The 26,172-nt window shown below is 59.8% G+C and overlaps 2 protein-coding genes across 2 annotated transcripts in view; one reads left to right on the top strand and one right to left on the bottom strand.

The window, feature by feature from the left end:
• Nucleotides 1-8,479, top strand: part of Taf4 (TATA-box binding protein associated factor 4) — a 26,573-nt gene extending 18,094 nt beyond the window's left edge. The window contains exon 13 of the mRNA XM_048811925.1: nucleotides 7,003-8,479. Coding sequence (XP_048667882.1) covers nucleotides 7,003-7,170 — 168 coding nt within the window. The 3' untranslated portion in view covers nucleotides 7,171-8,479. The remainder of the gene's footprint in view (nucleotides 1-7,002) is intronic.
• Nucleotides 8,480-20,420: 11,941 nt separating this feature from the next.
• Cdh4 (cadherin 4) overlaps nucleotides 20,421-26,172 on the bottom strand; it is a 251,233-nt gene continuing 245,481 nt past the window's right edge. Inside the window, exons 13-15 of the mRNA XM_048810714.1 lie at nucleotides 26,029-26,168; nucleotides 25,247-25,411; nucleotides 20,421-24,098 (exon numbers count right to left, since the gene is read on the bottom strand). Of these exons, the coding sequence (XP_048666671.1) occupies nucleotides 23,892-24,098; nucleotides 25,247-25,411; nucleotides 26,029-26,168 (512 nt within the window). The 3' untranslated portion in view covers nucleotides 20,421-23,891. The remainder of the gene's footprint in view (nucleotides 24,099-25,246; nucleotides 25,412-26,028; nucleotides 26,169-26,172) is intronic.

The raw sequence follows: 26,172 nt of genomic DNA on the forward strand, positions 1-26,172 counted from the left end.
TTTTTTTTTTTTTTTTTTTTTTGGTACTGGGGTACTTTTACCATAAGCCACATGCCCGTTCCTTTTATTTTTTATATTTTATTTAGTTACAGGGCCTCACTAAGTTGCTGAGACTGGCTTTGAACTTGCAATCCTCCTGCCTCAGCCTCCTGAGCCACTGGGATTACAGGCATGGCTGTTGTGCCTGACCACTCACGTTTCTGTCACGCGCACACGACCTCTCGGGTGTCCCGACCACCCAGGAGGCACCTCTCCCTTGAGCTCAGGAGTGGATTTTCCTGCTTTGGTTCTTGTGTGGATTTACTTGTTCACTGCGTGCTTGTTGGGCCCGTGTGGGCCTCAGGGACAACAGTTTCCTCCCCCCTTCCAAGGCCACGACAGGTAGTGGGACAGGCCTCCTCTGAGGAAGGGGTTCCCATGACCCCCGGGTGATGTATGGAGCCCCATGTTAGGTCCAGTGGTCAGCAGTGCTGAGGTGCTGTAAAGAGACCAACCAGTGTGGTTGGGATTGGGCTGGCCAGTCAAACGCACTTCTTCCTGAGGGCGTGCTGCTGCCCTGGCTGACAGGTGCACCAGCAGCACCCACCAGCTTTCCTCCCTGATGGGGGCCGCCCCCTGCTCTGATAGGAGGAGCTTGGGGTTACAGTCTACGCCACTGGCTGGCTTTAAAATTGGGTGGGCAAAGGGGACATATCTACAATTAGTTACGAGTTAGTGTCTACAGTTGGGTTTTATACTGCCACGTCCCTCTGGCTCCAAGGACAGCCTGGTCCTCAGGCTCCCGCATGCAGGTCTGCTGGGGACCCAGGCTCCACTTCCATTGACTTGAATGTAAGTAGTTGTTTCATAACATTCTGAGGGACGTCCTCACTGGCCCCCACTCCTGTCCACTCAGTGGCTGACTCTCATCCTCATTTTTGAGGGATGTTCTCAGGGCTCTGAGGTTCTGGGCGGTTGTTGTTTTCTCCTGCAGGACTTCAGGGAGGTTTTCCTGCTGGGTTCTGTGTTGAAGCGTGGTTCCTGGATGGGCAGTCGGCCTCAGGTCCTCTGAGCTGAGGCTCCTAGGTCAGCTTTCCACCGTGTTGGAAGCAGTACGGCCCTGTTTCTTCAGTGCTTTTTCTCTCTGGTCTTCTGCGTGGACTCCAGTTCCGGTCATGTCAGACCTGTGGGTGTTGCCCGCAGGCACTGAGGCCTGTGTCCACTTACTCGCATGTGTTTCTCTATTCTGTAGCCTGATGATTCCTGCTGCTCTGTCTTTAGGTTCTCAACCAGACGGAGTTCTGCCATCTCCAGGTGTCTGTTAGGCACCAGGGAAGTTCTCATTTGTGAATGTATTTGTCAATCCTAGGATTTCCGTTTGGTTCTTTTTTCATTTCTAATTAGTGACTGGGGTTTCCTGTCTGCCCCTTACTGAGGCCGTATTTTCCTGTAAATCTTTGAACATAACTTGTGAAGTTTTTGTCATGTCTGATACCTGGGCCGTCTTATTCATTCTCTGTTGGTAACTTCCTCCTGTCTGGGGTCAAGTTTTCTTGCTTCTCTGCGCATCTGTGAGTATGGTTGGGAAGCTGGCTGCTGTGGGTGTCACGGGGAGGCTCTGGACTCGGTGCCTTCCCCTGAAGCGGCCGAGTCTTGTTTAGCAGGCAGACAGTTGTTAGCGGCACATCACTTGGATTGTGTGGGCTCTTTCACTGTAGGGATCTGTGAAAGGTCAAGGTGTTTCTGGGCACGGTCTTAGACTTGGCGACGGTGGGTCTTGCCCTGGGGTGTGACCCTTACTCTGGGGGAGAGCCCTTTCTGGCGTCTCAGCTGGCCGTGCTGCTTGGGCAGGCTGGGCTCAGCTCCTCTGCAGCTCTTCTGCCCTGAGCTCTGTAGCAGCTGCTGGTTGCTGCACTTGGGTTGTCTTGCCCACTCACCAGTGTGGAGGTGGGTTCTGGGGCTGTTGGCAGCCTGTGGACCAGGTGTGCTGGGGCTCGCCTGCCAAGTGCCAGCAGTGACCTCCTGGTGTGGAGACTGGGTTTTTGGCCGTGGGGTATCCAAGTGTTCCGGGGGAACCCTCCCAGTGCGAGCTAGGTAAAGTGCTAGAAACCCAGGCAGGCATCTCATCAGTGCAGGTCTGTGCTCAAGGCAGAGTAGGGCAAGTCCTGGGTGGGTCAGAAATAAGGAGAGCACAGAGACTAGGGACGGCCAGGGCCATGGCAGTGAGAGGGCTGGTGGAGTAGGCAGGAGCCAGAGGTGGTTGCGCTTCCCAGAAGAGCCTGCCCTGGCTGGGCGGCCATGCAGCGCACACTGCGAGTGTCGTTCAGAACCAAGAGAGATCCCGAGTGTGGACAGCGCAGCCAAGAAGCGTCAGGGCCAGACTCTGGCATTCCGAGGAGGGGTCACAGACACGGATGCATTGTTTTGCTGGGTTTCTCTCGTGCCTCCTGGATCCTCCTTAAGGTACAGATCCTTGTAGCCCGTCAACCCTTTCAAGTACTAGGACTCTGCCAGCCACCTGAGAAACCCTGATCTTCCAGCCCCTTACCATCCCCCCAGAGTTAATCACTGAGATCAGAAAGGGGTGCAAGAACACCGTGACCCCCAGATGTGCACCTGGGACACTCTGGCTCACCTTGCCATTTCTTTTTAAGTCTTTTAAAATCTGTGTCTGCTGCCCAGCCTCACCTGGCTTTCCCTCCTGACAGAGCCTGTGGAGGGACCGAGACGGCTGGCCTGTGGTGTTTCCTGCCACAGGTTCCTCCATGCACTGGTGGTGTGGCTCAGCAGGTGCCTCTGTCCTCTGAGCCTCCTCAGTGTTGCAGCTGGACTGCAGATGCTTCCGGCTGGGCTCCCTCTGCAGAAGGCCTGGGTCCTGCTGTGCCCTTTCTCCAGGGGGCTCAGGGTCTGCCCTGCATGCACCCCTGACAGTCCACTCCCCGAACTGCTGATGGATTGAGTGACAGAAGCAATGGTGTTTTAACTTTATCACTGTATTTATTTATTTTGATGCTAGGACTTGAACCCAGGGCCCTGGGCATGCCAGCTTATCACCTGGTTTTTATTTATTGCTGGAGTGGTTCTGTAAGGACTCCCCCACCCCCGCCCCCTGCCCCCCTGTGGCTGCCCAGGCTTGCCTGCAGTTCCTGTTCTAGGAAAAGCAGGACAGACGCCGAGTGCTTCCTTCATTTCCTGATTTTTTTTTAAGATGACAAATAGACTCTCACCCTTAGAAGGTGACACAGACTTGTATCGCTTTAATCTCTGATTCAGGGAGGTCACCTTTCTGTGAGTGTTGTTCAGTTGTTAGCGGCGGATCACCCTGGATGGTGCACTGCAGCTCAGTGTGTGTAGCCCGAGATGTGTTAGGGCGTCCTTGTCTGCGGGCGGTCTGTGCCCTCGCCCTGATGGCCTCTGCTCGGGTCCCGCCTGTGTCTTGGTTGTTGGAGAGTTGTGTGTGTGTAGTGGCACCTGCCCTTCCTCAGAGGCCTCTGCAGGTGCTTCCTCCTTGCTGGATTCCCACCAGTCTCCCCGTGTCCTGTCATCTCCTGGACCCTGTCTGGGGCACTCTTGGCATTTGGTTGTGTGTCCTTTCCCTCTGCTCTGTGCCGCTTGTGGCCTTGCCTGGTCTCTTGGCCTTGTGACACTGTGAAGGGCGTGCTGTAGGAGGTGTCCTGAGTGGGCTTCAGCTGGGGAGCCCGGGCTCCTGCCCCATGCCCCTGCTGCTGCCGAAGGGATGGAGGTGCTCTCAGGCTGGGTTTCTGCCCCGTGAGGTTCGTCCCTTTGTGCCTCGAGGTCCCCTTGCACTGCCCGTGCCCTTTCTTCCCTCGCTGCACCTCGGCCTCTGCCTGGCTCTGGCCCCTCCGCAGGCTGCTGAGTGCATCTGGGTGTCCTGCTGCGCCTTTGTGGCAGTCCTGTGAGGAGAGCTGCTCTCCACCGCGCCACCCCCCCCCCCAGCCTGGGTGTTCTTTCTGGCGCTTGTGTTAGGGTGGACATTGGCTTGTTCTGTGGCTTGCGTGGCCCAGCTTTGGTCCGGGGAAGCCCCTTTGGGGTGGCTCCTATGTCCTTTGGATGAGATCCACAGTTTCCAGGGTCTGCTTGCTTTCCCAGGCCACAGCACACTCAGGCCGTGGGGTGGGTCCTTCCCGGGCAGTGGTGGTGAGCAGCAGGCCCACCAACTTGCTCTCCGCACCTGCTTCTGTCTGCCCCGTCCTGCTGCTGACAGGGTCTGAACTCAGACCTCAGCCCTCCCTGGGTCTGCAGCGGATGCACGTGGCCGTTTGCCCCCAGTCTGCAGGTACTGAGAAGCAAATGCTTGTCTTTGCCAGGCGGCCTCGCTCGGGAGGTGGCAGATGGTGCCCCGGGAGCCGTCCTGCGTTCTCGGTCACCTGAAGAGTGGTGCCCTCTATGGGGGTGGCGCGGCCTTGCGCATCCCTTTGCTCAGTGCTTGGAATGGGTGGTGGGAGGGGCCGGGCCACAGCTGATGTTGTTTCAGCTGAGTTTCTGAGCATTCGTGGGTGTCCTTTAACCTCCCCAACATGAGCTGGACTCTTGTGGGACAGCTCAAGCAGGTGAGGGGTCAGGGTGGCTGCCAGCAAGGGTCAGGTGGTGACAGGCAGATGGGGGCTGGGGCCGATGGCCACCCTCCCCGGGAGCTCGTCCTGCTGTCCTAGGGCTGCTGTGGGTGTGGGCTCCAGCCTGTTGCTTGAGCAGGTGGAGAATCACCTTCATCTTCACCCTCCCAGCAGCGGGCATCTCTGCTCCAGGGCAGCCCCGAGGCACTGGGGACACTCCGTATGGGGGTGTGCTGCAGCAGGTACTGCTCCCTTGGGAGCCCCCTTCTGTGGCTGCACCTGCACTGGCCACTCTGGACAGGAGGACCCCACAGGAGGATCCTTCTGTGGGCTTTATTTCCTGGGTTGAGTTTTACAGTGGAAGGTTGGTCTCCTTTCTTTGGCTTTTTGATGGTGCTCAGACTGGCAGGGTGAGTGTTGGTGTGCCGCACAGGGCAGGCTGGGCTGGGCTCAGGGAGGGTTGCACGGGCTGCTCTTGCTGAGCAGCAGAGCTCCTGGCAGGAAGGTCACAGCTCTGGCGGGTGCTGGGACTCGCCTGGGTCCTCTGTCCTCTCCGCTGACAGTGCAGAGCCACCTGGTGCAGTGGGCTGCGGGCAGAGCCCCAGTCTCAATGGTGGGGCACCTCTTGCCTGTCCAGGACCCTGTGGTGTTTCGTGCCAAGGCTCCCCCAGCTCTGGGGAGCTGTGAGATGCCACAGGCCAGATGACCTGCTTGGCAGAGTGGCGAGGCCTGGTCTGGGCCAGGTGGTCAGAGCAGTTGCTGTGCCAAGCAGCATGGGCTCCAGCCTTCACCTCTCTCCTGCAGCCCAGAGCTTTGGCTGTAGTCACAGAGCCCAGAGTCTGTGGCTTATGGGCCACGGCCCTTCTCCTCCAGAGCTGGTGGGGGGTGGTGCTTTGCTCCATGGCCACCAATGCTGGGCTGTAGGTGGCCGGGCAGAGCGGGCTGGGCCCTCTGTGGGCGCTCACACTGGTTGTCAGCCAGTCTTGGGCACCGGTTTTGATGCTGCTCATGTGGTTCCTGACTTTGCTCCTGAGGAAGCCTTGCCTGTGTGCCAGCCTGGCGATGTGGCGAGGCCATGGGGACCTGCCCACCTGTGGCTGCAGTGGTGCCTCTGAGAGCCCAACGCCATGGCTCTCTCCTTCTAGCTCCAGGGTCACCAAGACAGCCAGCTCTTGTCACCAGGCAACCTCTCCAAGCGAGGCCGGCTTGGCCCACCGTGGTGGTCTCGTGCTGAGGGAGACCTCTGCCTTGTCCAGGCGACCTAGTTCTCACTCTCAGGAACCCCGGGGATGTGGCCAGTCCTCCTCCCCCTGCCCCTCACTGGCTTGTAGCTGGTGTCCAGGGCACCTGCAGGGAAGCCCGCCTCCGCCGTTCCTGCTGCTTCTGTGTGTGGATGTCCACCAGCCATTTGAAGGCTCCGTGGTCTACAGGAAACCCCGGGAGGCCGTCAGGAGAGCCCCGACTTCTTCATCCAAGAGGAAGTGGCCACTGAGGTCGTGGAGGTGGCTCAGAGCACCTGGGGAGCATCCTGGCTGGCTTTGGCACGATGAGCAAAGAGAAGCCATTACAGCCTGGGCCACCATCCATGCCAGCTGCCTGGCCTGCCACCTGCTGGCCCTGGGAGACTCTGCCTCCTTTCACTCTTTTTGAACAGCAGGGCAGTGCCAGCGCCAGGTGTGCTGAGTTCACAGGAGCAGCCCACCTCCCACCTCTGGGGATAGACCCCGGGGGCTGCCCCGGGGGGCGGGGCGGGCGATGCCACCTGTGGGGGATTCTGGAGCTTGTACTCGGGGTGTCGGTGTGGGGGGGTGGTGAGAAGCAGTTGCTAGACGCTGCTGCTTGGGGACCCTGCACATTCCATACCAACCCGGTAGCTCTTTTTCTCTGAGCCAGAGGACAGTTGCCTCAGGACAGCTGGGTGGGCCCGGGCTAGGCGCCTGTAGTGGGTCCCAGTGGGGATCACCATCTGACTGCCGAGCAGCTGGCCTCCTCTGCTGACCCACAGCTCGCCTCGCCCAGGAGCTCAGACCTGGTGCCTTTATCAGTGCAGCACGGTGACATGGCCCAGGTGGGGCTTGGATGTGGGCCCTGGGCAGCCTTGCTGTGGCCGCTTGGAGGTCAGGCTGCTGTCCCGGGGCCTGCCAACCTCTTGCCTTGGGACGGAGTGCTCGTCTTTCTCTTCCTCCCCACCAGGGCCAGACTGTGATCCTTGTGGGGCATCTACGGGTAGTGGTCTGAGCGTGTGCTGTACAGTGGGGTCTCTGGCCCTGACCCCTCCTAGATAGGGACTTGAACACATCAGCTGGAGCTCTAGCCCTGCTGGAAGGAGCCCGTGCCGTGCCGTGTCCGGGTGCCGGGGACCCCGGGGGCACTGAGGCTGCCTCCTCCGTCTGCCCTGCAGCCCACCTCTGAGCCCCACTGACACCCGTCTTCTCCTCTCTCCTCACAGGGCTCGGGCCCCGGTGTGGCGGTCCCAGGCAGCTCCGGCGTGGGAGCCCCCAGGCAGTTCACTCGGCAGAGAATCACACGGGTCAACCTCAGGGACCTCATATTTTGTTTAGAGAACGAGCGCGAGACAAGCCATTCACTGTTGCTCTACAAAGCACTCCTCAAGTAACACAGGCTGCCGGTGTTTCTGACGGAGACGCCTGGGGACGTTTTTATATATTTGCAGATTGCGCCTTTTTGTAACAAGCAAATGGGATATTGTTTAAAAACAGCCACCTCTTTGCAATGGAACAGTTTTATATTCCAGTTTCTAAATCAGCTCAGTGTGGAAGGAAACCTCTCCTGTAGCAGAGAACACAGGCCTGTGGATGCTCCTGAAGGTCAGCTACGCCCCCGCTCATCCTCGACTGAGTGGCCTTCTTGCCAAACAAGCCATATTAAAGACTGACGAGCCGTTCAGTGACCGCGCTGCCCTGCCAGCTCGCACAGCCCCAAGTCCTCGTGCATTTTGGTTTAGTTCACCTAACGTACCACGTAGGTGTCTGTCTACAGCCAGTGACCTCATTTCACTTATTTTATTTTTGTAACAGTCAGTTGGCTAAGCAAACTGATTTTTAGACTATTTATCTTCCTCCTCTTCCCCACTCCGCTTGAAGTTCTGCAGGAACGTGCGGTTCACCGCAGCACCGTCACCTCGAGTGGGCCCGCGGTCCCGCCTGGTGGAGGCCGGAGCCCAGCGAGCGGCCCCTTCTGAATGTGCTCAGCATCTGTACAAATGCATTTTATTTGCTACAGTTTGTGAAGCTGTAAGGTTAAAAGAAATGAGAACTTTTTCAGCATAAATATATTTTACTTGCACTGTGTTTTTTAGCTAAAAGTGAAAACTTAGATTAAATAAAATCAAAGTTGAGAAGAATCATCAAAAGACTGTTTCTCAGTGTGAATCAAGTGTTGAAAAATGGTTGGTGTATTTTGTCAGTAATTGTACATAATCTTTGGCACATAACATGAAAATGGCTATGTAAACTATAATTATTTTGCTAAGAGACTGTATGCCAGCCGAGGGCCGACTTTACAGACCCCAGAGCAAAGCCCCTTCTTTGTACCTATTTTTTTATTACAAATATACTAATTGGTTCTTTATATTTTCAGAGGTTATTGTATTAAATTGTCTATTGATAGTACTTTTATGACTGTAAATACTTGGGCTTTCTCCGTGTGGATCCTCACGTTAGACTTCAGTCTGCGCCTGTGGACTGAAGGCTGATCAGTATTTTTTATCAGCACCTGAGAACTGTTACACCTTTTATTTTATCTTTTAGGAAAATCCCTGTCTTTCCATTTTTTCATGTAAATTTTGCACAGTTACTTGTTCATATGTAAATATTTTACTTTCAAAAATGAAGTTTTTAATTGCTATTGTTTTATATAGGATTGAAAGAAAATTAACTCCTTTATTAAAAACAAATCTATCTGTATCTGTTCTGCCTCTTCTTCAGCCTCCCAGGTTTTGCTGAGGTGTCCAGAGACTGCTCTGGTCCTGTCCAGGTGATGGTGACCCCAGTAAGTCCAGTGGGAGTAACTTTCCCTCCCAGGACTGGGCCTCCAGAACCCTGCTGTCCAGCCCTGGGCCAGGAAGTGGGCTCTCCCCTTCTGCCCTCGGCACCCCAGGGAGGCCGAGGGAGGCCGAGGACACACACGGAAACCACCCTGCTGGGTCCCAGTGCTAGTGCAGACCCCTGGTGGGTAGAGGGGGGTCCCTGGGAGTGGCGGCCCTGACAGGGTACACTGCCTTCCCAGCACCTCAGGTGGCCGCTGCCGGTGTGGGTGGAGCTGGTCCCAGTGTGGCCACACCCTGCCTGCTGTGGCCTGCGTGTGGTGGCCCCTGGAAGCAACATGCCCATTCTTGTTCTTGCTGTCTGTGGTAAGGGGCCACACATGTGGGGCCTTGGAGGACAGACGCTCTGCCCCCAGGCCTGGATGCTGGAGGACCACCAGCACATGGGCTTTCGAGTCTCAGGGCTGCGGCTCCGTGGTGTTCACAGGCCTGTAGGAGCACCATCCGTCTCCACCTCCCCGTGGCCAGTTTTCACCCCGTCAGGACCCCAGTCATTACAGTCACCTGTAAGGACCCTGCGCCAAAGGCAGCCACATCCTGAGGCCCTGGAGTGGAACTCTGTAGATGCAGTCCTGAGGCCCTAGGGTCGGATTGCCCCATAAGTTTTGGGAGGGTCACTGTGAGAACCACGCTCACCTGTCCAAGCCGAAGAATGGACTGAGAGAAGACACAGAGTGAGCGTGGCCTTAATGACAGTCTTGCAAGGTCAGGGGTCCTGTGGTCAGGGACACACAGCTTGGGCACAACCATGTTTTATTCCCTGGAGTGCAAGTTCCCTCCCCCAGTTCCTGATGGACGCTGGACTTTATTTTTCAGAGGCAAAGTTTGTAACACGTGTGGCATTGGAGACGGATGAGACTAGACCCAAGGAGGTGTGTTTTTTTTTGGTACTGGGCTTGAACACAGGGGCGCTCAACCACTGGGTCAAGCAGCATGACATCTCCAGCCCTCATATTTGATTGAGAGGCTTTTGCTGAGTTGCTTGGGGCCTTGCTAAGTTGCTGAGGCTGGCTTTGAACTCTTGATCCTCCTGCCCCAGCCTCCCAAGCCACTGGGATGATAGGTGGGTGCCACTGTGCCTGGCCTAGACCTGACTTCTGAGGGCTGGACTGGGAAGGTGTGGAGGGCACACTGGTGCTGACGCGTGTGCCCAGGGAGGTACACTGATGAGGCCACCCTCGGGCTTTGTAGCCATGACTGACACTCGGCTTTCTCTGAGTCCTTGGCCGGGTGTAAGCCAGTTGCCTGTACAGCACTGCCGTGTTTGAACTTCTGCAAGTCGATTTAATATCGGCTCCTCTGCTGCTCACTGGGTCTAGTCCTGGTCCAGGCCCCGAGGTTCACCCCATACGAGTGCCACCACAGGCTTGCCCCTTGGGCTTCGCTGGCTGAGGCGCGAGGTGCCGCCTGGCATGGCCCCAGCCTGATCTCCGGGTGCAGGGCTGGATGAGGCAGCTCTGCTGGGGGGTCAGCAGCATGACAAGGACCCCACACTGGCAGTTGCCCTCGGGCACACGGGCCAGAAGGAAGGAACCAAAGCAGGTGTGCAAGGTGAGTGCAGAGTGCAGAGGGAGCCTGCACTGAGCGCCAGCACCACGGCGGGCTCCCCAGGTGGTGGGCACGAGGCACTGACAGCAGGGACCTGGAGCACAGCACAATGGTGTCTGAGGTCCCTACTCTGGGACAAGAGGACCCAAAGAGCAGGCACGAGGAGAAGGCCGGGTTTGGGGGGGTGGGGGGGGTGCAGCTGCCCCAGCAGCAGACCTGCAGCTCAGTCCTGGAAATGAGGCTGAGTCTAGAGTCACCTGGAGGTAGGGGTCAGAGCCTTGGGATGCCCAGGGGCCTCAGGCAGTGTGGAGACTGCCCTCCCATGCCTAGGGACCGTGTGGTGGTGTGTGGGAGGGCACGGTCGGTGATGGTGGCACAGAGCAGTTCAACATCCGCCCACAGGTGGAGGTCCCTAGACCCTGGACAGAGCAAGGGAGGCGTCTGCCCACTGTGGGCTTGTGCAGGGACAGGAGCCGGGAGTGCGTCTCTCCCCAGGTGCCCACGTGCCCTTGGGGTGGGTCGAGGAACCAGACGCACAGGCAGAGGTCTTGGAGGAGAGGCTGGGGAAGAGCTTCCGGGCTGCGGTGCCAGGTTTCTAGGGATGCAGACTCTGCCTGGGCTCCACGGAGGGCACCCAGGTCCAGGTTGGGCCTTTGGATTTCTGTGGTTGTAAGCTGCGCTCCATGGGAGGGGACAGACGTACTGGACTGGCCTGTCTTTGAATTCAGTGAATCCACAATGCACAATTCACACAGGTGGAGGCACAGTGGGAAGGCGATCGGTGTCTGATTTTACCATGTCAACGTCTTGTTCCGAGAGACGCACGCGTGATCTCCACTTTGGCGGTTGTTTGGTTCTGTTCTGAGAAAAAGAGTGGCACATAGGTTCCTTGTCTGAATCTTTTAAAAAAACGTCCTGTGCAGGTGAAATGGCAAGCCGAGGCGTGGAGAACAGCACAGGGTGCATCCCCGGCCAAGGACCCAGGGCCCACAGCAATGTGCGACATGGGAACAAGCTTGGCACCGGCCTTCAGAGGCCTGCAGGTGGAGGCTGTGAGTCCACTTGTCCTGACCGGCACGTGCTGGTGGCACTGGGCTCACCTGAACTCCCTACAACCACTTTGGGAAACTATTTCCCACCTTCCTGATGAAGTGGTACCAGGTGGACCCTGAGACCCAACAGCTCCACCCCCAGTGTCGGCTCAAGAGCGACAGACGCAGGGGAGCCTTCATCCCGCCTGGCCCTCCGCAGGTGCATGCAGGCCGGCTGTGCAGAGCCGGAGGAGCACCCGTGGGGCCCAGCAGCACACTGTGTGGACGGGCGGCACCCGTTCTCACGCCCCCTTCCCTTTCCTTCCCTGATGCAGGAGCAGCAGGACGTGTGCCACGGAGCCGCTGCCACTGCTGGTGGAGGGGTGGGCTGGGAGGGCGCGAGGGCCCTTGGGGGGTGACCTGGGAGTGGTTGTCACACAAAGGTGTGCAAACCTGGAAGTCAGGTGACAGGCACTGCGTGTGCATTCATACCTGGCAAGATGCCCCAGGAAGGGTGCAGGACTTTGCCGTAGCTGGAGACGGCCCTCCCCACACTGCAGGGACCTGGCACCAGAAGGGTGAGGCTGGCAAATCCAGCAACCTAAACTCAGTGACCAGTCCTTGTGCTGGATGCCCCTGAGGAGGGAAGAACAGATGGTCACTAGCATGAAAGCTGCTTGCTTTGTACCTCACAAGACTTAGAAGTAAGATTGCCCAAGGAGGAGATGTGAACCAAGGTAGCTGCAGAGAGTCCCACAGTGAGACTCAAGAATACTGAGTCCCAGGCATGCAAAGACCAGGAAAACGGAATCCCCGGGGAGGAAACCCGCCAGTCGACACTGGCCTAGAGACGTGATAGGTGGCCGTGGTGTGCGCGCCCACCCGGAGTCACCACCGCCGGGCTGTGCATGGGAGAAGCTGGGTGGACGCGACTGCAGAGGCAGAGACAGGTAGCAAACAGGGAAGGGGCCCCAAGGCCCCAGGGAGGGGACCCGACCTGTGCATGTGAGGCCCTGAGGGGGGAGAAGGCCAGAGCCTCAGACCAAGCCCAGCGAGAGCACCCCTAGCGGGGAGGACAGAAGTCCCCAAAGGTGGAGCAGAAAATATTTGAATAATGGCTGAAAAGTTTCCAAATTTGATGAAATCTAAGAAGCTCAATGAAACTGAAACACAAGAAACATGGGGGCACACTCACAGGCACATGACCACCAGCTGGAGGAAGGAGAGCTTCGAGCAACAGGGACAGGTGACAGACAGCTAGAAACAGGACACCGTGGGACGACATCTTCAAGGTGGAAAGAAACAGGATCGATTTCTTTACCCTGTAAAAACGTCTTTGTTAGGAAAAGGCAAACTCTGGATGGAGTCCTCCCGTCAGACCTGCCCACGGAAGGGCAGAGGCCGCCTGGGGCACCGCGCAGGGCCGAGGCCAGCCCCCCAGACAGACCCAGAGTCACGCCAAGTGACGGAGGAGGGCAGGAGGAAGAGAAGGACGCGCGGAACAGAGACCTCAGGAGGGGAGAGACTGACCCAGCCCTGGAGCCCCATGGAACCCGGCAGGGCACGCACCTGGAGGTCCAGCCGCTTGGAGGCCCAGGAAGAGGATGGCAGCTTTCGGGCCAGCCTCGGAGACTTAGCGAGGCCCTGACTTCATGTAGAACAAAGGGCCGGGGTGCAGCTCGTGGCACAGGGCCCTGGTGCAGCTCCCAGCACCAAAAAATGTAAACAAGAAGCTCCACAAGCCCCTCTCCTCCCCAGTGCAGGTCCCGAGAAGCTCACTGTCCACACACCTTGTGCTTTCTTTGGACTAAACAAAGCCAGAGGGCTGGAGCCGGCCACTGTGGCCTGTCCTGAGCCCCAGGTGAGATTCCAGCTCACCAGGCTGAGGCCACCTGGCACTTCTGTCCACTCTCTACCAGGTTTCCTTTAAGGGAAGAGCCCAGCTTTTCACTGCGGTTGTGTCCAGCCGGCTGCAGGAGCCTCACACCTCACACCTCGTACCACACACACACACACACACACACACAAACCTGACACCACACACACAAACCTCGTACCTCACACACAAGCCTCACACCACACACACAAACCTCACACCTCACACACAAACACATGCAAACACAGTGCTGCCCTGTGCAACACACCACACACCGTGCACCACACATTGCTGTGTACACATCACACCTCACACCTCACACCACATACCAGTACCTTACACCACACACCTCACACCTAACACATACACACCTCACACCTAACACCCCACACCTCACACCTCGCACCACACACACACACAAACCTCACACCACACACACACACCTCATACCTCACACACACACACACAAACCTCACACCACACACCTAACACCTCACACCTCACACCACACACTACACACTTCACACCACACACCACACACCTGACACCTCACAGCTCACAATTCAGCTCACACCATGCTCCACGCACTGTGCACTCAGTAATGGCTGCCGTGCCTTAGTAGGGCTGCACGTGTGGCTGGAGACCTGGGGTCCCCCTGCTCCCTGCAGGTGGTGCTCGGTCGCGGTTCTTGGTCAGGCTCCTGACGTCCTCCCCTGCCCGGGGCTTGGCCTGGAGACCTTGGAAGTCTTGCCCAGAAGGAGAGCAGCGGGCAGAGGAGGTCAGGAGCTATAGGTGGGGGAAGCTGGGCCTCAGCGGGGTCCGGGTGTGGCCTGCCCAGGGCGCGGGGCCCAGGGCACGGGGGTCACTGCCCCTAGAGGGTGAAACATGCAGAGTAGGTCAGAGGTGCAACCACCGTGGTGCACCTGGGGATCACGCCAGGCCTCGCCTCGCTGGGCAGCTCCTGCCCCCTGAGACCATTTTAAGGCATCAAATAAAGAACGTGAGTAGGGCCTGAGGACCACAGGAGGCCCCTCTTCAGGACCTTCTCTTGAATTCAGTCGCTGCAGCTGGGACTCAGTCAGGTCCAGGTCAAGGAACGCCAGCCCTGTCCTCTCCCACCCTGCTGTCCCCGCATCAGGGATGGGCTGACCGCCTCGAGATGTGGCCCCGCGTGACCCGCCTGCCCCCTGGGAAGGGACCTGTCTTCTGGGACGGGCCTCCTTTTCTCCACGTCAGCTGGCACCAGGGCGGGGTCCAGGCCTGTGGCTCCAGCACTGGGTGGGATTGGACACTGTGCTGGGCATGGGACTGCTCCCCTGTCCTCAGGGATGGGGCACATCGGGAGCTGCCCCACAATAATTTTGTGGAAAGGTCTGCTGGGATGATGGACGGGCAGGTCTCGGCCATATGCCGAGGACCCCCATGCAGCCGTGAAGACAGCAAGGGACAGCAGGCCAGGGACAGGACCCGCCCTGCAGCTGCACGCACCCTGCTGGGAAGGGCACTGCACGTGGCCGAGGGGGAGCCGCCGCAGGGGCTGTGCAGCCGGCGGAGCTCACAGGTGGCTCTGGCATGGCAGGTGGCACAGCCTCTGGAAGGGAGGCCAGTGTTCTCATGAAGGCCGGGCATCCAGCCGGGCCCAGCCCTGCTCTCCCAGGCAGAGCGCCATGCTACAGAGGCTCAGCATCCAGACCTGGGCACAGCCACTGGTGAGAGTGGCCAGTCCATCCTCCTGTGGGGGCCACTCAGCAGCAGGGGGGGGGGGCCTCTGGAAGCCATTACTTGACACCTAAGAAGCCGGGTGCCCAGGAGGACCCCTTGGGGTGAAGCCTGGGAACAGCATGTGAGACCTATGGCAGGACTCTCCGCAGCGACGGGTGGCACTGACAGGCAGGCTGGGGACCTCTCCGTGTCCTCAGAAATGCCTTGGGCCTGTTCTGGGCATGCCTGCTCCAGTGTGTGCTCGGCAAGATCCCAGCCCCAAGCACGGGACACACATGAGCCTGGGCTACACTTACGTCAGTGACAGGACCGTCCCTCTGTGACTCAGCCCCCTGCCGCTGCCCCCAGCCCAGCGCAGCCTGGGCCTCGTCTTCACAGAGAGCTTTGCCCAGCTGAGGGCCGGGGACAGCCACAGGAACCCGTGCTGCCTCTTACACGGTGTGAGCCAGAAGGGGTCCTGCGGGCCCAGAGGGCCGGCCTTCGTGGGGTTTCTTGGGCAGTAGTGGCTCTGGTGGGGTCCACTTCCACCTTCTTGGGTGTCAGCCTGGTGTGGCAGCCATGCTGTGGCCCCCAGGGCCCTTGGAAGTGCCCTTCTATCTGACCTGTGGACCCCGCGGGGCCTCTTTACCAGAGCTGGTGCAGGAGGACCAGAAGGAGAAGGCCCCCTCTCCCTGGACCTTCTGACCCTGAGCTCCAGACAAGCAGCCTCCACTGCGGCCTCTAAGCAAGTCCTGCCTCGGATGACCCAGGGGGAGGCCGAGGTCTGCTTTTGCTCTGGGATGCGGGTGGCTGACAGCCCCTGTCCTGCTCTTCCTCAGGAGACTTAGCCTGAACGTGTTCTGGGGACACCCGCAGCTGGACCAGGAGGGAGGGACCCTCTGCAGGCCTCTGTGAACAGCCTTGGAGGGTCCCTGTGTCCAGCCGTGTAGGCCCTCCAGTGAGGGCTGGATAAGGAGGCTCAGCAGGAGCAACAGGCTGCCTCTTCTGAGACCTGGCATGAGAGGCCATGGCCTCTGTCCTGGAGGCTCTGGCCAGGCTCATGTGGGGAGCCATGGCCACCTCCCAAGGGGTGAGGCCCTGCATGAGCACAGAGCAGGTCCTTCCCAGTTGAGTCCTAGCTGCAGCCCCTGGGGACCCAGCCAGGAGCACCAGCTGCCTCACCCCAGACTGGTGGGCCCGTGGTGTCTGTGGCCTGCTCTGCTGACCACTTCTGGCAGCAACAGAACTCACACAACTGGTCCTCTGGGCTTTTCAGAAACAGCATCATGAAAAAGAAAAGAGGGACATTGTTCCCAACCACAGGAGATCCAAGCATGACTGAGATCAGGGTGCCCACCCAGCCATGGTCCCAGCTTGCCCACTGGGCAGCCTGGGTGTGTCTGACCATTAGCGAATGGACAGGTGAAGGCCAGCAGTTCGTGGGGTGCTGGGCACTGTGGCCATGCCTGGAGACACCACTGTAAATGTCATGTCGGTGGGTTCCCTGCTGCTCCAGTGGTGTCACAGGACAAGGGAGGACTCAGGGCCAAGTCCAGGAGTGTCAGCCACTTCTCCTCTGTGCCACAGGCATCGGATCTTTAGCTTTGGGTTTGAGGTGTTCAAAACGAGTGGAGGTTGTGTTCACAGTGGACCCTGAGAAGGCCCACCTGGGGGCAGGTGCTTAGAGGTCTGCTGGACACCTGCCCTCAGTGCTCCCCCACCTGGCTCAGCAGTGAGGGTTCAGCACCTTGGACAGCGCCCCACAGGCGCGGGTCTGAGGAGGTCTGAGAGGCCTGGGTGTACATGCAGTGTGCGTGGCAGTGGGCGCAGGGTCCTCCTACCTACCTGGCAGGTGAGTCTGTCTACACCTGGCTGAGCTGTCTACACCATGGGCTGTGGGCTCTGCCTATGACTCTGTTTCCCCTCAGAAGAGGAAGGACGGCAACCTCTGTCCAGGAGGGACCCAAGAGAAGGCCTTTGGGCTCCAGAGCGCCCCTTTTCAGATCATGTCCACCAGGCCCCTGCCTCTAGGCCCGCCAGCCCTCAGCCTTGGAGCTGGGAGTGGGTCTTACCAGGCCGCCTGTCACTGGGAGGTGGGTCACAAGAGTGGGCTCCCCCAGGACTGCCTGCCTGGCCACAGCAGTTGCCTAACTGTGAATGGAACTAGCTGCTCAGCACCCTCAAAATCAGCAACTGGCTGTTGCGCCTGCAATTGTTAGCTGCCCCGCAGTAAACTCTAGTGACCTTTTGTCATGCAAGTCACTGTGGATGCAAATTTGTGCCTTAGAAAAGGCCAGGGAAGGGTGGGTGGAGGCAGATGAACCCACTCTGCCCAGAGATGAGGAGGGGCTATGTGGGGAGGCTTTGCCCACCTGGTGTCCAGACCTTGCCCTGTGGGACCTGGACTGACCCATGTTGCAAGCAAGGTTGCAGCTGCAGCGTAGGGTGCAGTCTGGGGCTCAGGCTCAGTGGCCTGCGGGGTAGCTCTGCCTCTTTTAGCTGTCTTCCCAGGAAAGGCAGAACCTCTGCAGTCCAGGTGGCCTGGACAGGTGTGGCTGCAAAGATGTGAGCTGTTCTAGGCCCTCCAGAGTGGGCTCAGGCCAGCAGACAGGGCAGCTGGGCCACATGACGGGGCAGTTGGAGAGCTTGGGGGACCCACAGCCTGCTGCCGTGGAACCTGCTGTCAGGGGCAGGCCTGGGGCTGGCCCTCCACTGGCTGCAGGGCCAGGGCACTGAGACTCAGAGGGCGTGCTGGCCGGGAGTGAGGGGGGAGGCCTGGAGCCCGTGAACACCAGCCCTGCCTTGGCTCTGGGAGTGGGTCCCCAGTCGCTGCTGTGTGAGCAGCACCCAGGCCGAGGGGTGGCCTGTGCCTGCCAGGAGCTTCTCAGGTAGCTTGTGCCTGGCTCTCCCACCAGTGGCACTCAGCTCTGTCCCTGGTGGTGGGGAGGAGAGTCTGCTCCAAGCCCGGGACTCCCTACCAGCTGGGAGGACTGAGGGGCCCTGTCCTGGGCAGCACTCCCCAGCAGGCCCCCGGAGCCACGTGCTAGGCAAGGTCCAGATGAGCTTGTGAAGGGAGCTGAGGCTGGGGGTGCTGGGACTTCAGGGTGTCTGGAGTGGGTAGACAGCCTGGGGGGTATTGGACAATCGTCTGCAGTGGGCGAGGGGCCTGGCCCTGGCCTCCCAGGGACTGGCTTCCCAGTGCACAGACACCACTGAGCTGGTCTTACAAAGGGCCTGGTGGTTCCCATCTCCCATAGTCAGGCAGGAGTTGGGGGTGGAGGATTGTCCCCTGCAGGGCATCCAACCTGAAGGAAGATCCTGACCACCAAGGGCCTCTAGGGTCAGGTGTCAGGAGGAGGCTGAGGTTTGATGCATGTGGAAGAGACCCAGGGGCCAGCCAGGCTCACATCCACGTGGTCCTGGTAGGTGCTGTCCCGACCTACTGCCCCTTTACCTGGCTGCTGTGGGCAGCTGGGCTGCAGGGCCACCAGAACTGTCCAGGAGGCCAAGAAGGGCCCCCAGTCTCCAGGGCCCCAGGAGGAGAGCACCTGGCTTGTCCAGGGAGGGGACACCCCCAAGACTCCTTCACAAGGAGGCGACAGCTCAAGATGAATGTTTCTGTGAACGGGGCCTCCAAGCAGGAAGAGCACCAGGCCACCTGGGTGTGTGGAGCTGCCCACACGGCACTGAGGGTGGCAGGGACCAGGCAGGCAAGGGGACACCTTGGGTAGAGGGACCCCCGGGAGGCTGGGCAGGCTGAGCCCCACGGAAGTGGAGGAGGCTCACGAGGAGCAGGCCCGCTCTGAGATTGGTCAGGGGCTTCACACTCCCTGGGGTCCTGAGAGGACCACTCCACTGTGTGAGGCCAAGGACGAAGCTGCCCACTAGCCACCAGGTTCTGGCTGTTTGGGCCATGGTCCATGCTTATCGCTTTGCTTGCTGAACTGTTATGGACACAAAGGACTGAGGTAGAGACAGCAGGCTGGCTCCTGGGCTGGTCAGGGCAGGTGGTGGGCTGGATCCTGGGCTGGTGTCGTTAGTCGTGCTCTTATAACGAACACCTGACCCTGGGTGACTTATAAAGAGCAGTACCCTGTCTCACAGTTCCGGAGGCTACAAAGTCCAAATCCACGCACCAGCAGGTTGGTGTGGGTGAGGGCTGCTGTGTCCTCCAGGACGGTGAGCACTGTCCTCTCCTGGTGGAGGGCCTCAGGGCCCCGAGGCACGTGGAGCTGAGACTGGGCCTCTAGATTCCGCCAAAGTTCGGAGGCCTGACTCTGGGCAGCCCGCAGAGAGGCCCACTGTCCGGGTCTTCCTGCTGGCCATGTCCCTGAGGAACCACCAAGTGTCGGGCTGGGCTGGGCTCAGTGGTGGGCACTTGCCTAGCACTTGTGAGGCCCCGGGTTGGATCCTCAGCACCTTGTTCAAACCCTGCCCCTAGAATGTGACCCCCCCCCTCAGCCTCAGGGGTCTCTGGCTGGTTCTGTGGGACCTGTGTGAGAGCCGGGGGGCTTGCTCCTGTCCCCCTCTGTCTGGAAGGGGTTTTCTGGACACTGGGGAGGCCAGAATGTCCCCAGAGCATCATGCTGGGACAGCTCTGGGGCTACGGCTCTGCTTTGGATAGGAAGAGACCTGGACAGTCATCTTATGAGCACTCTAGGGACTGATGGTGACAGCCCCAGCAGCCCCGGCTGCCCCAGCTCTGGGAGAGGCCTGGGTGATACTGGACCACAGACCAGCGGAAAGCCAAGTCACTTCAGCTATCTGGGTCCCAGAGGGTGGGGTGGTGGGGCTGCTCAGACCTGTGTCACACAGTGGCCACTGAAATGACCATCGTCTAGTGGCCTGCGTGTGCGTGTGTGCACCTGTACTTTGGCCCTGGCTTGGCCTTGTCCCTACCCGGGGTGGGGGAGGAATGCAGAGTGCCACAGCCTGTGCGGCCCTCAGACCACTGGGCACCGGGGCCAGCGCTCCTCGAGCTGCCTCCCGCCTCCCCGCCCCATAGGCCTCTCCTGCCGCTGCGTGTCGTTTCTCCTTTCCGCCCTTCCTTCCTGGGCGTTGAACCCAGGGGTGCTGTCCCACTGAGCCCTTTCCCCAGCCTGTTCTATTTTTATTTTGAAACAGGGCCTGGCTAAGTTTCTCAGGCTGGCCCTGAACTTTCAATCCTCCTGCCGTGGCCTCCCTAATAGCTAGATGACAGGTGGCACCACCTTGCCCCATCGCAGGAGAATTTGTACGAGGTGGACCCATGAAGACCCGGGTACTGCTTTTTAGGCGAGGCTGGGACGCACAGGCTGTGGGATCGAGGTCCCCTGCAGTGTTGGACAGGGCGGTGGAGGGGTGGGAAGGGCAGTGGCCGGGGCCCAATCACTCCTTGCAGCCACATGTTGGCTCCAAGGCGTCTGAGAATCCCACACTTGAACCAGCGTCCCCCAGTGCCACGGAGGGTATCTGCTGAGATAAGAGGGGAACACATTTTGTTCAGTGGTGCCTTCTAGACACTTTCCGGATCTGCACGGCTTGGGCCGGTTGTGTTTGCGTCTAATTCCCGGAATGTGCTTGCTGCTGGAAGGACCCCGAGAACCACCCCGGCCGCCCCGTCCTTCCACAGCCGCCCAGTGAGCGGAAGAAAAGCAGGTTGAGGCGACTCTTCAAAGGGGACTTTATTCACTCCTCGGAGCAGCGGGGGCCTGGCTGCGCCCCACGCCCCCGCAGAGCTGCTGCTCCTCTGAGCCGAGGCCACCTGGTACCAAGGACACATCGAAACATCCACTTCCTTCCCTTTTTTTTTCTTTTTCTTTTTTTTTTTTTTTCGGTACAAAATGATACAAACAACGATACAAAATAGTTGTGCTGTTGACGATTACAAAAAAAGCCGGAACACTTGTCTGACGGCGCGATGCTCAGATTGCAGAGAGAAGACGTCATACTCCGGTACCTTTCCAAGACAACCACGGTCATGCGGGCTGCTATGCAGTCTGTCCATTCTCAGAAAGAAACATGCAAAATAAACCAGAATGGAAAAGGAGAGAAAGGAAAAGCAAAGGCGTCCGAGTGCACATGGGGGCCTGGCCTGCTGCGGGCAGCGGCCAGCCAGCCTGGAGCCGCCGCGGGAGGCCCCTGTGCACGGGAGATTCCGTTCCGATTTTTGGTGTTACTCCTTTTTAGCTTGATGGAAATGGAGATTCCCTTCCCCCTGGCGTTTGACTTTGGAGAGGACAAGTGGTCACCTCAATGGACCGTCTACTCTCGCGAGGGAAGCCGAGGCACCTCTGAGGGCCTGACAGTCAGACGTTACTCTGACCCTTTGGTGGCGGGAGGCCTAGCATTTTGGATGTGCTGAAAGACAAGAAAGAAAAAACCTGCTGGCCACGAGATGGGGTGCCCAGGCTGACCAAGGCCAGGGTGTTCTTGACACCACTTTGCAGCACAGCTTTATTCTGCTCTAGAAGGAAAATGCCCTAAAGAAACTAAAGCATGCCCCGCACCCTGCCAGCCAGCCCGGGCCCTGCGCCTGGGCCGACCAGACAGGTCACATCTACAAGCTACGGAAGAGAGACGGTGACACGGATTGTACACTGGCTAATGCTAACTCAGGGCCTCAGGGCAGAGCTCCGAGTGGATCTGGTGTGGGAACCCCTTCTTCTCTGGCCCCAGGGGCTGACCGGGTGTGGGGTGGAAGGGAAAGCTGTCAGCTGTCACAGGGAGCCCCCACGGACACACCCCAGCTGGTGTGCGGCCTCGGCCTGCCCGTGCAGGGGGCCTGGTGGTGAGGAGAGGAGGGAGCCACAAGTGGGGCCAGGAGATGCGCCCAGCAGGCCGCGGGATTCCACTCTCCTGGCCAGAGGACCACGTTCGCTTGGGGATTCAGTCCCCTGCTGCCCATCGCATGCACACTGCAAACGGGCCACTCTCGTCCTTCTCCGGCTCAGAATTGCCATCCAAGGACCAACTATCCAAAACACTAAGCAGAACATTCCAGCTCCCACCCCCAGCCCCACCAGGCCTCCAGCCATGGCCACGCCCCCAGACACCTGGGCCCCCTCATTGGCTGCCAGCCCAGAGCGATTTGCATAGCACGGCTTGAGATGGGGACCCTCCCTTCCGGGGGCCCATCTCCTGGACTGGCTATCTGCAGGGAGGGGCTCCAGGCAGGACAGGGCAGCCCCCGCCCCTCCTCCCCCCAGGCGGTCACAGTCACAGGAGAGGTCAGGACAGACAGAGCTGAGCCTGACCCAGCTCAGCTATGAGGAGAACAGAGGTGGGGACAAGTTTGGTTTGGGGAAGAACCCTGACGTCCAGTGGGATACACCCACAAGTTTGGCACATATAGAGTCCACTCAGGTGCATCTTTGAGGCCAAAGCTATTTAGAAAAGAGGACAACTTAGCAAGGGGAAAGACAGAGGCCAGGGCAAGCAAGGGATCGGAGCCCTTCGGGTGGGGAGCACGGTGCCCCTGGCGCCCCACCTCCCAGCCCTTCCGAGGCTCTCCGACCCCAGCAGCGTGTGGGCATCGCTGACCTTCCTCAATCCTGGCACCTCCTGCTCCCCCAAGGGTGCTCTGATACCAGGTCCCCCAGGCCACTGGTTCCCTCACCCTCACCATGTCACTGTCTGGGGTCAGCCAGAAATGACCAGGCAGAGGACGCCCCTCCCAGTGCCTGCCTCCTGTTCGGCCCGAGGTGCCCCTGAACCCAGACTTGGAGGTGCCCCAGGCCTGCTGTCTCGCCCAGTGAAGAAGGCAGATGCCTTCTCCTGGGAGTCCCTGGGCACAGCCTGATCGGTGTCCTGCGGGACTGAGTGCCACCCCCCAACCCCAGGCCTGAGTCAAGCCACGCGTGGAAAGAGCAGGCGCCAGCTCTGGAGGGACCGTGGCAGAGCAGCTGGGACCTAGGACAGGGAAAGACGGTTCAGTCTCTGGCACGGGTAGCTTAGAGGATCTGTGGATGGACAGCTCAGGAAGACCAGGCCTCTCGCTGGCCACCTGCAGCAGTTCACAGACATCAGACAGGAGCTCGGGTCCGACGGCCCGGGAGGGAGCAGCCAGGGTCTGCCAAAGTCAGTGCTGGTACCAAGCCTGTGGTTGCTGAGAGGCAGGCGGCTCTGGCTTGGGCTAGGCGAGGTTCCGCCCTCTGCTCAGGCCTGGGCTGGACAGTGTCAAGGAAGTTCAGGGTTGGGCTGAAGCGTTTTCACCAGGCCTTCCACGGGGTCCTGGGAGTCCACTCCTGAGTGGCTGCAGGTCGTGCCGGGTTTGCAGGACGCTGTGGCTTCTTGGACCAAAGGTGAAGGGCACCTCCGTGGCACTGGGGATGCCAGCTGGCTCAGAAAGAGGCCTTTAGGGGACGGGACAATGGGGTGGCCGAGGCAGAGGTGGGAGCACCCGGGGCAGGCTCTGGGGACCTGCTGCCCAGCTGTTCACAGCATCTGACTGTGGTGGGGACAGCCACCAACTTGGGTGAAACCACGTCCCCACGGCCTGGGTGTTGTGGTCAGGGGGTGGCTGACACTGTGCCTCTGCTGCTGGGCAGCCCCTGCCGTGGACACGAAGGCTGTGAGGACCTGGGCCCAAGCTACTTTTCCAAGAGTCACACACGCCTTCTGTTTCTTAGTAAGAGACGCACGCACGCACAGAACCCCAACAGAACCCAACAGAACCAAAACCCAAACGAACAACAACAACAGCAAAAAAAAAAAAAAAAGAAAGAAAGAAAAAAAACCAACAAAGAAAGAAGAAGGACGCTGTCCGTGCCTTCCTGGGGGCCTTCCGCCGGCTGGCGGGGGCCGGGCGGGGCGGGCTGGGCTGTCTGCTTGCTTTCAGTCACTCCTGAGTTGGGGGATCTGACACGTGTACCAAAGGCACTTTCGTTTTTGAAACAGTGCTTCTGTTCTGGGGATTCAAGTCAGGACGGTGCCTCTGGCTCTCCCTTGTGGTAGGTGGCGACTGAGAGGGCAGCAGGCCTGGCCAGGACAGGGACAGGTCACGCTGGACAGCTCCACCTGGGGAGGGCGGGGCGGGACCTCCACAGCAGAGCTGCTGTCCCTGCAGGGAGCCGGCGGCTGCCTGGGCTCAGTCCTCTCCGGGTCCGCCTGCTCTCTTGGCCCTGGGACGCGGGCAGCTAGTCCTCCTCGCCGCCCCCGTACATGTCGGCCAGCTTCTTGAAGCGGGGCCCCCAGTCGTTCAGGTAGTCGTAGTCTTGGTCCCCCGAGCTGGACGAGCCCAGGGAGCTGACGGAGCCCGCGGTGGAGCCGCTGCCCTCGTAGTCGAAGACCAGCAGGGAGTCGTAGGGCGGTGCGGTGGGGTCATTGTCAGCGGCGCGAAGTCCCTGGGGGCCAGAGACTGGGAATTAGGGAGCAGGTCAGAGCGAGGGCCTGGGAGGTTCTGGGCCTTGCACACAGGAGGAGCTCAGTGAGCACCTGGGTCTACCTGAGAGCACCAAGGGGGCGGATCTGGGGCAGCCTGCTGGGTGCAGGTGCGAGCTGGGTGGCGAACGCAGGGGCCAGCCGTGCCCACGAGAGAGACTGAGGTGGGCTCGGTGGCCCCTGTGCTCAGCCACTACCCTGGGCCCTGCTGGGGCTGCTCCTCTCCAGGCCTGCTCATGGCCTCCAGGGGGAGGACCCGGGCAGCCGTCCGAGGCTGGCGGTATTAAAGTGGGCGCAGTGAGTGAAACGGGGCTGCGTGGCGGTGTCCCTGGAACCAGCCGTCCCCTTCAGCACTTGCCCACCACCTCCATGGCCAGGCCTGCTGCACGGCCAGCCAGGAGGCCCCGGAGCAGCCACTCTGGGGTGCACCTGCGCCCAGCTCCCCCGCCCGCCGGATGTGTTCTGTGCCAGCGGAGGTCTCTGTGGGAGGCAGCTGACTGGCTCCTCCCCCTCCCTGGGCTCCCGGGATCAGCCCCCAGGTAAGCCACTTGGCTTCAAGTCCTGTCTCTGAGCCTGTTTGGGGAGAAACCCACGGAGACAGGAAACTAATTCAATCTAGAAGTGGACTCCAGCGGGCTAACGAGGCACATCCCGGCTCCCCGCCTGCAGTTCAGGTGACATCAGAGTTTGTGCATGACTAGGCAGTTCCCCCACGGTGCCCCTAGGGCAGGGCCTGGGCAGAGTCCAAGACCCAGCAGGTCCCACGTGCCAGGGCCTCGGGGCTCCTGTGGAAGCCGGGAAGACCTTTCCTGCCGACGAGGGAGACATGCCTCGGTCCCGCCTCAGAGTGGCTCACGGCTGCCACTGCTGTCACCACCACAACAGCCAACTTCCTGCTGGTGCCTGCTGTGCACTAAGCACAGAGCCTTCACCCTCCGGCAGGGTGGGACCTTAGTCCTTCTCTGAGAAGGACGCTGAGGCCAGGCCTCTGGTGGGCAATGCCTGGCCCTGAACCCACCTTCTCACCAAAGGCATCTGTTGGTGCACATTCATGGGGATTTACTTTTAGAGGACACACCGTGCTCAGATGACTCACTGAGAGGGCACCCACCTCGTTGATGAAGTCCCCGATGTCACCTGGGTGGGGTACCACAGGCCTGACTGGGTACTGGGGCTCAGCACCCACTGGCCGCTCGTCCACCCGCCGCACTCCAGGGGCCTTGCTCAGCACGTGCTCCAGGGCTTCCGGCTGCTGCAGCTGGCTGAGGTCATAGTCCTGGGGATGGAGGCCAAGAGCACTCAGGAGGCCACCAGGTGGGCACCAGAGAGTCCCTGAGTGCACCTTTGTCTTGCTCTTCCACCTGCTGAGTGTACGTCAGCTGTCCTGTTCCCAACCCCAGTACCTCCCTGGCCTCCTCCTACCGTGGCCACCCCTGCGCCATGTCCCAAGTCCTGGCTGACCTCCGGGCAGTGTGGGGGCTGTGCCCTCTGCCTCCTCTGGCCTGGTGCTCCACCAGAGTGACCCTGTTTCCCCTGCTATTCAACACCCAAGCACACTCTGCTCTGCCTGGTCCTCTGTGCAGGGAGGTGCTGGCCCTCCCCCTTCCCACCAGGCCATCCCTGCTCCCACAGCTGCCTGGGACTGTTGACAGGTGGCATTGGTGTGTCCAGCAGGGATCCTGGTGCCCTCTTCTGTAGGGCCCAGGGCAGCACTGGGCTGGGGTTGGCGGCTGGAGGGAGGGAGGAGGATGACAGGGGAGGACACAGGTAGGTGCAGGCTGCACAGCTCAGCCCCGGGCCAGAGAGGCCTGCGGAGGCACCAGGGAGGTGAGCTGAGAGTCCCCGGCTGCTGCCTGAGGCACCAGTGGAGGTGCCGGCGGCTGGCGCTCTGACCTGGTCCTCCTCGCCTCCGCCCTCCTCGTCGTACTTGAGGATGTTGTCCCGCACGTCGTCCTCGGGGTCGATGAGCAGCTGCTTGGTGTGTCGCTCCTTCTCCCGCCGCTTCATCCACACCACAAACAGCAGGACCATGGCTGT

This window comes from Marmota marmota, unplaced genomic scaffold (genome assembly GCF_001458135.2).
Source record: "Marmota marmota marmota unplaced genomic scaffold, marMar, whole genome shotgun sequence".
NCBI classification, from domain to species: domain Eukaryota; kingdom Metazoa; phylum Chordata; class Mammalia; order Rodentia; family Sciuridae; genus Marmota; species Marmota marmota.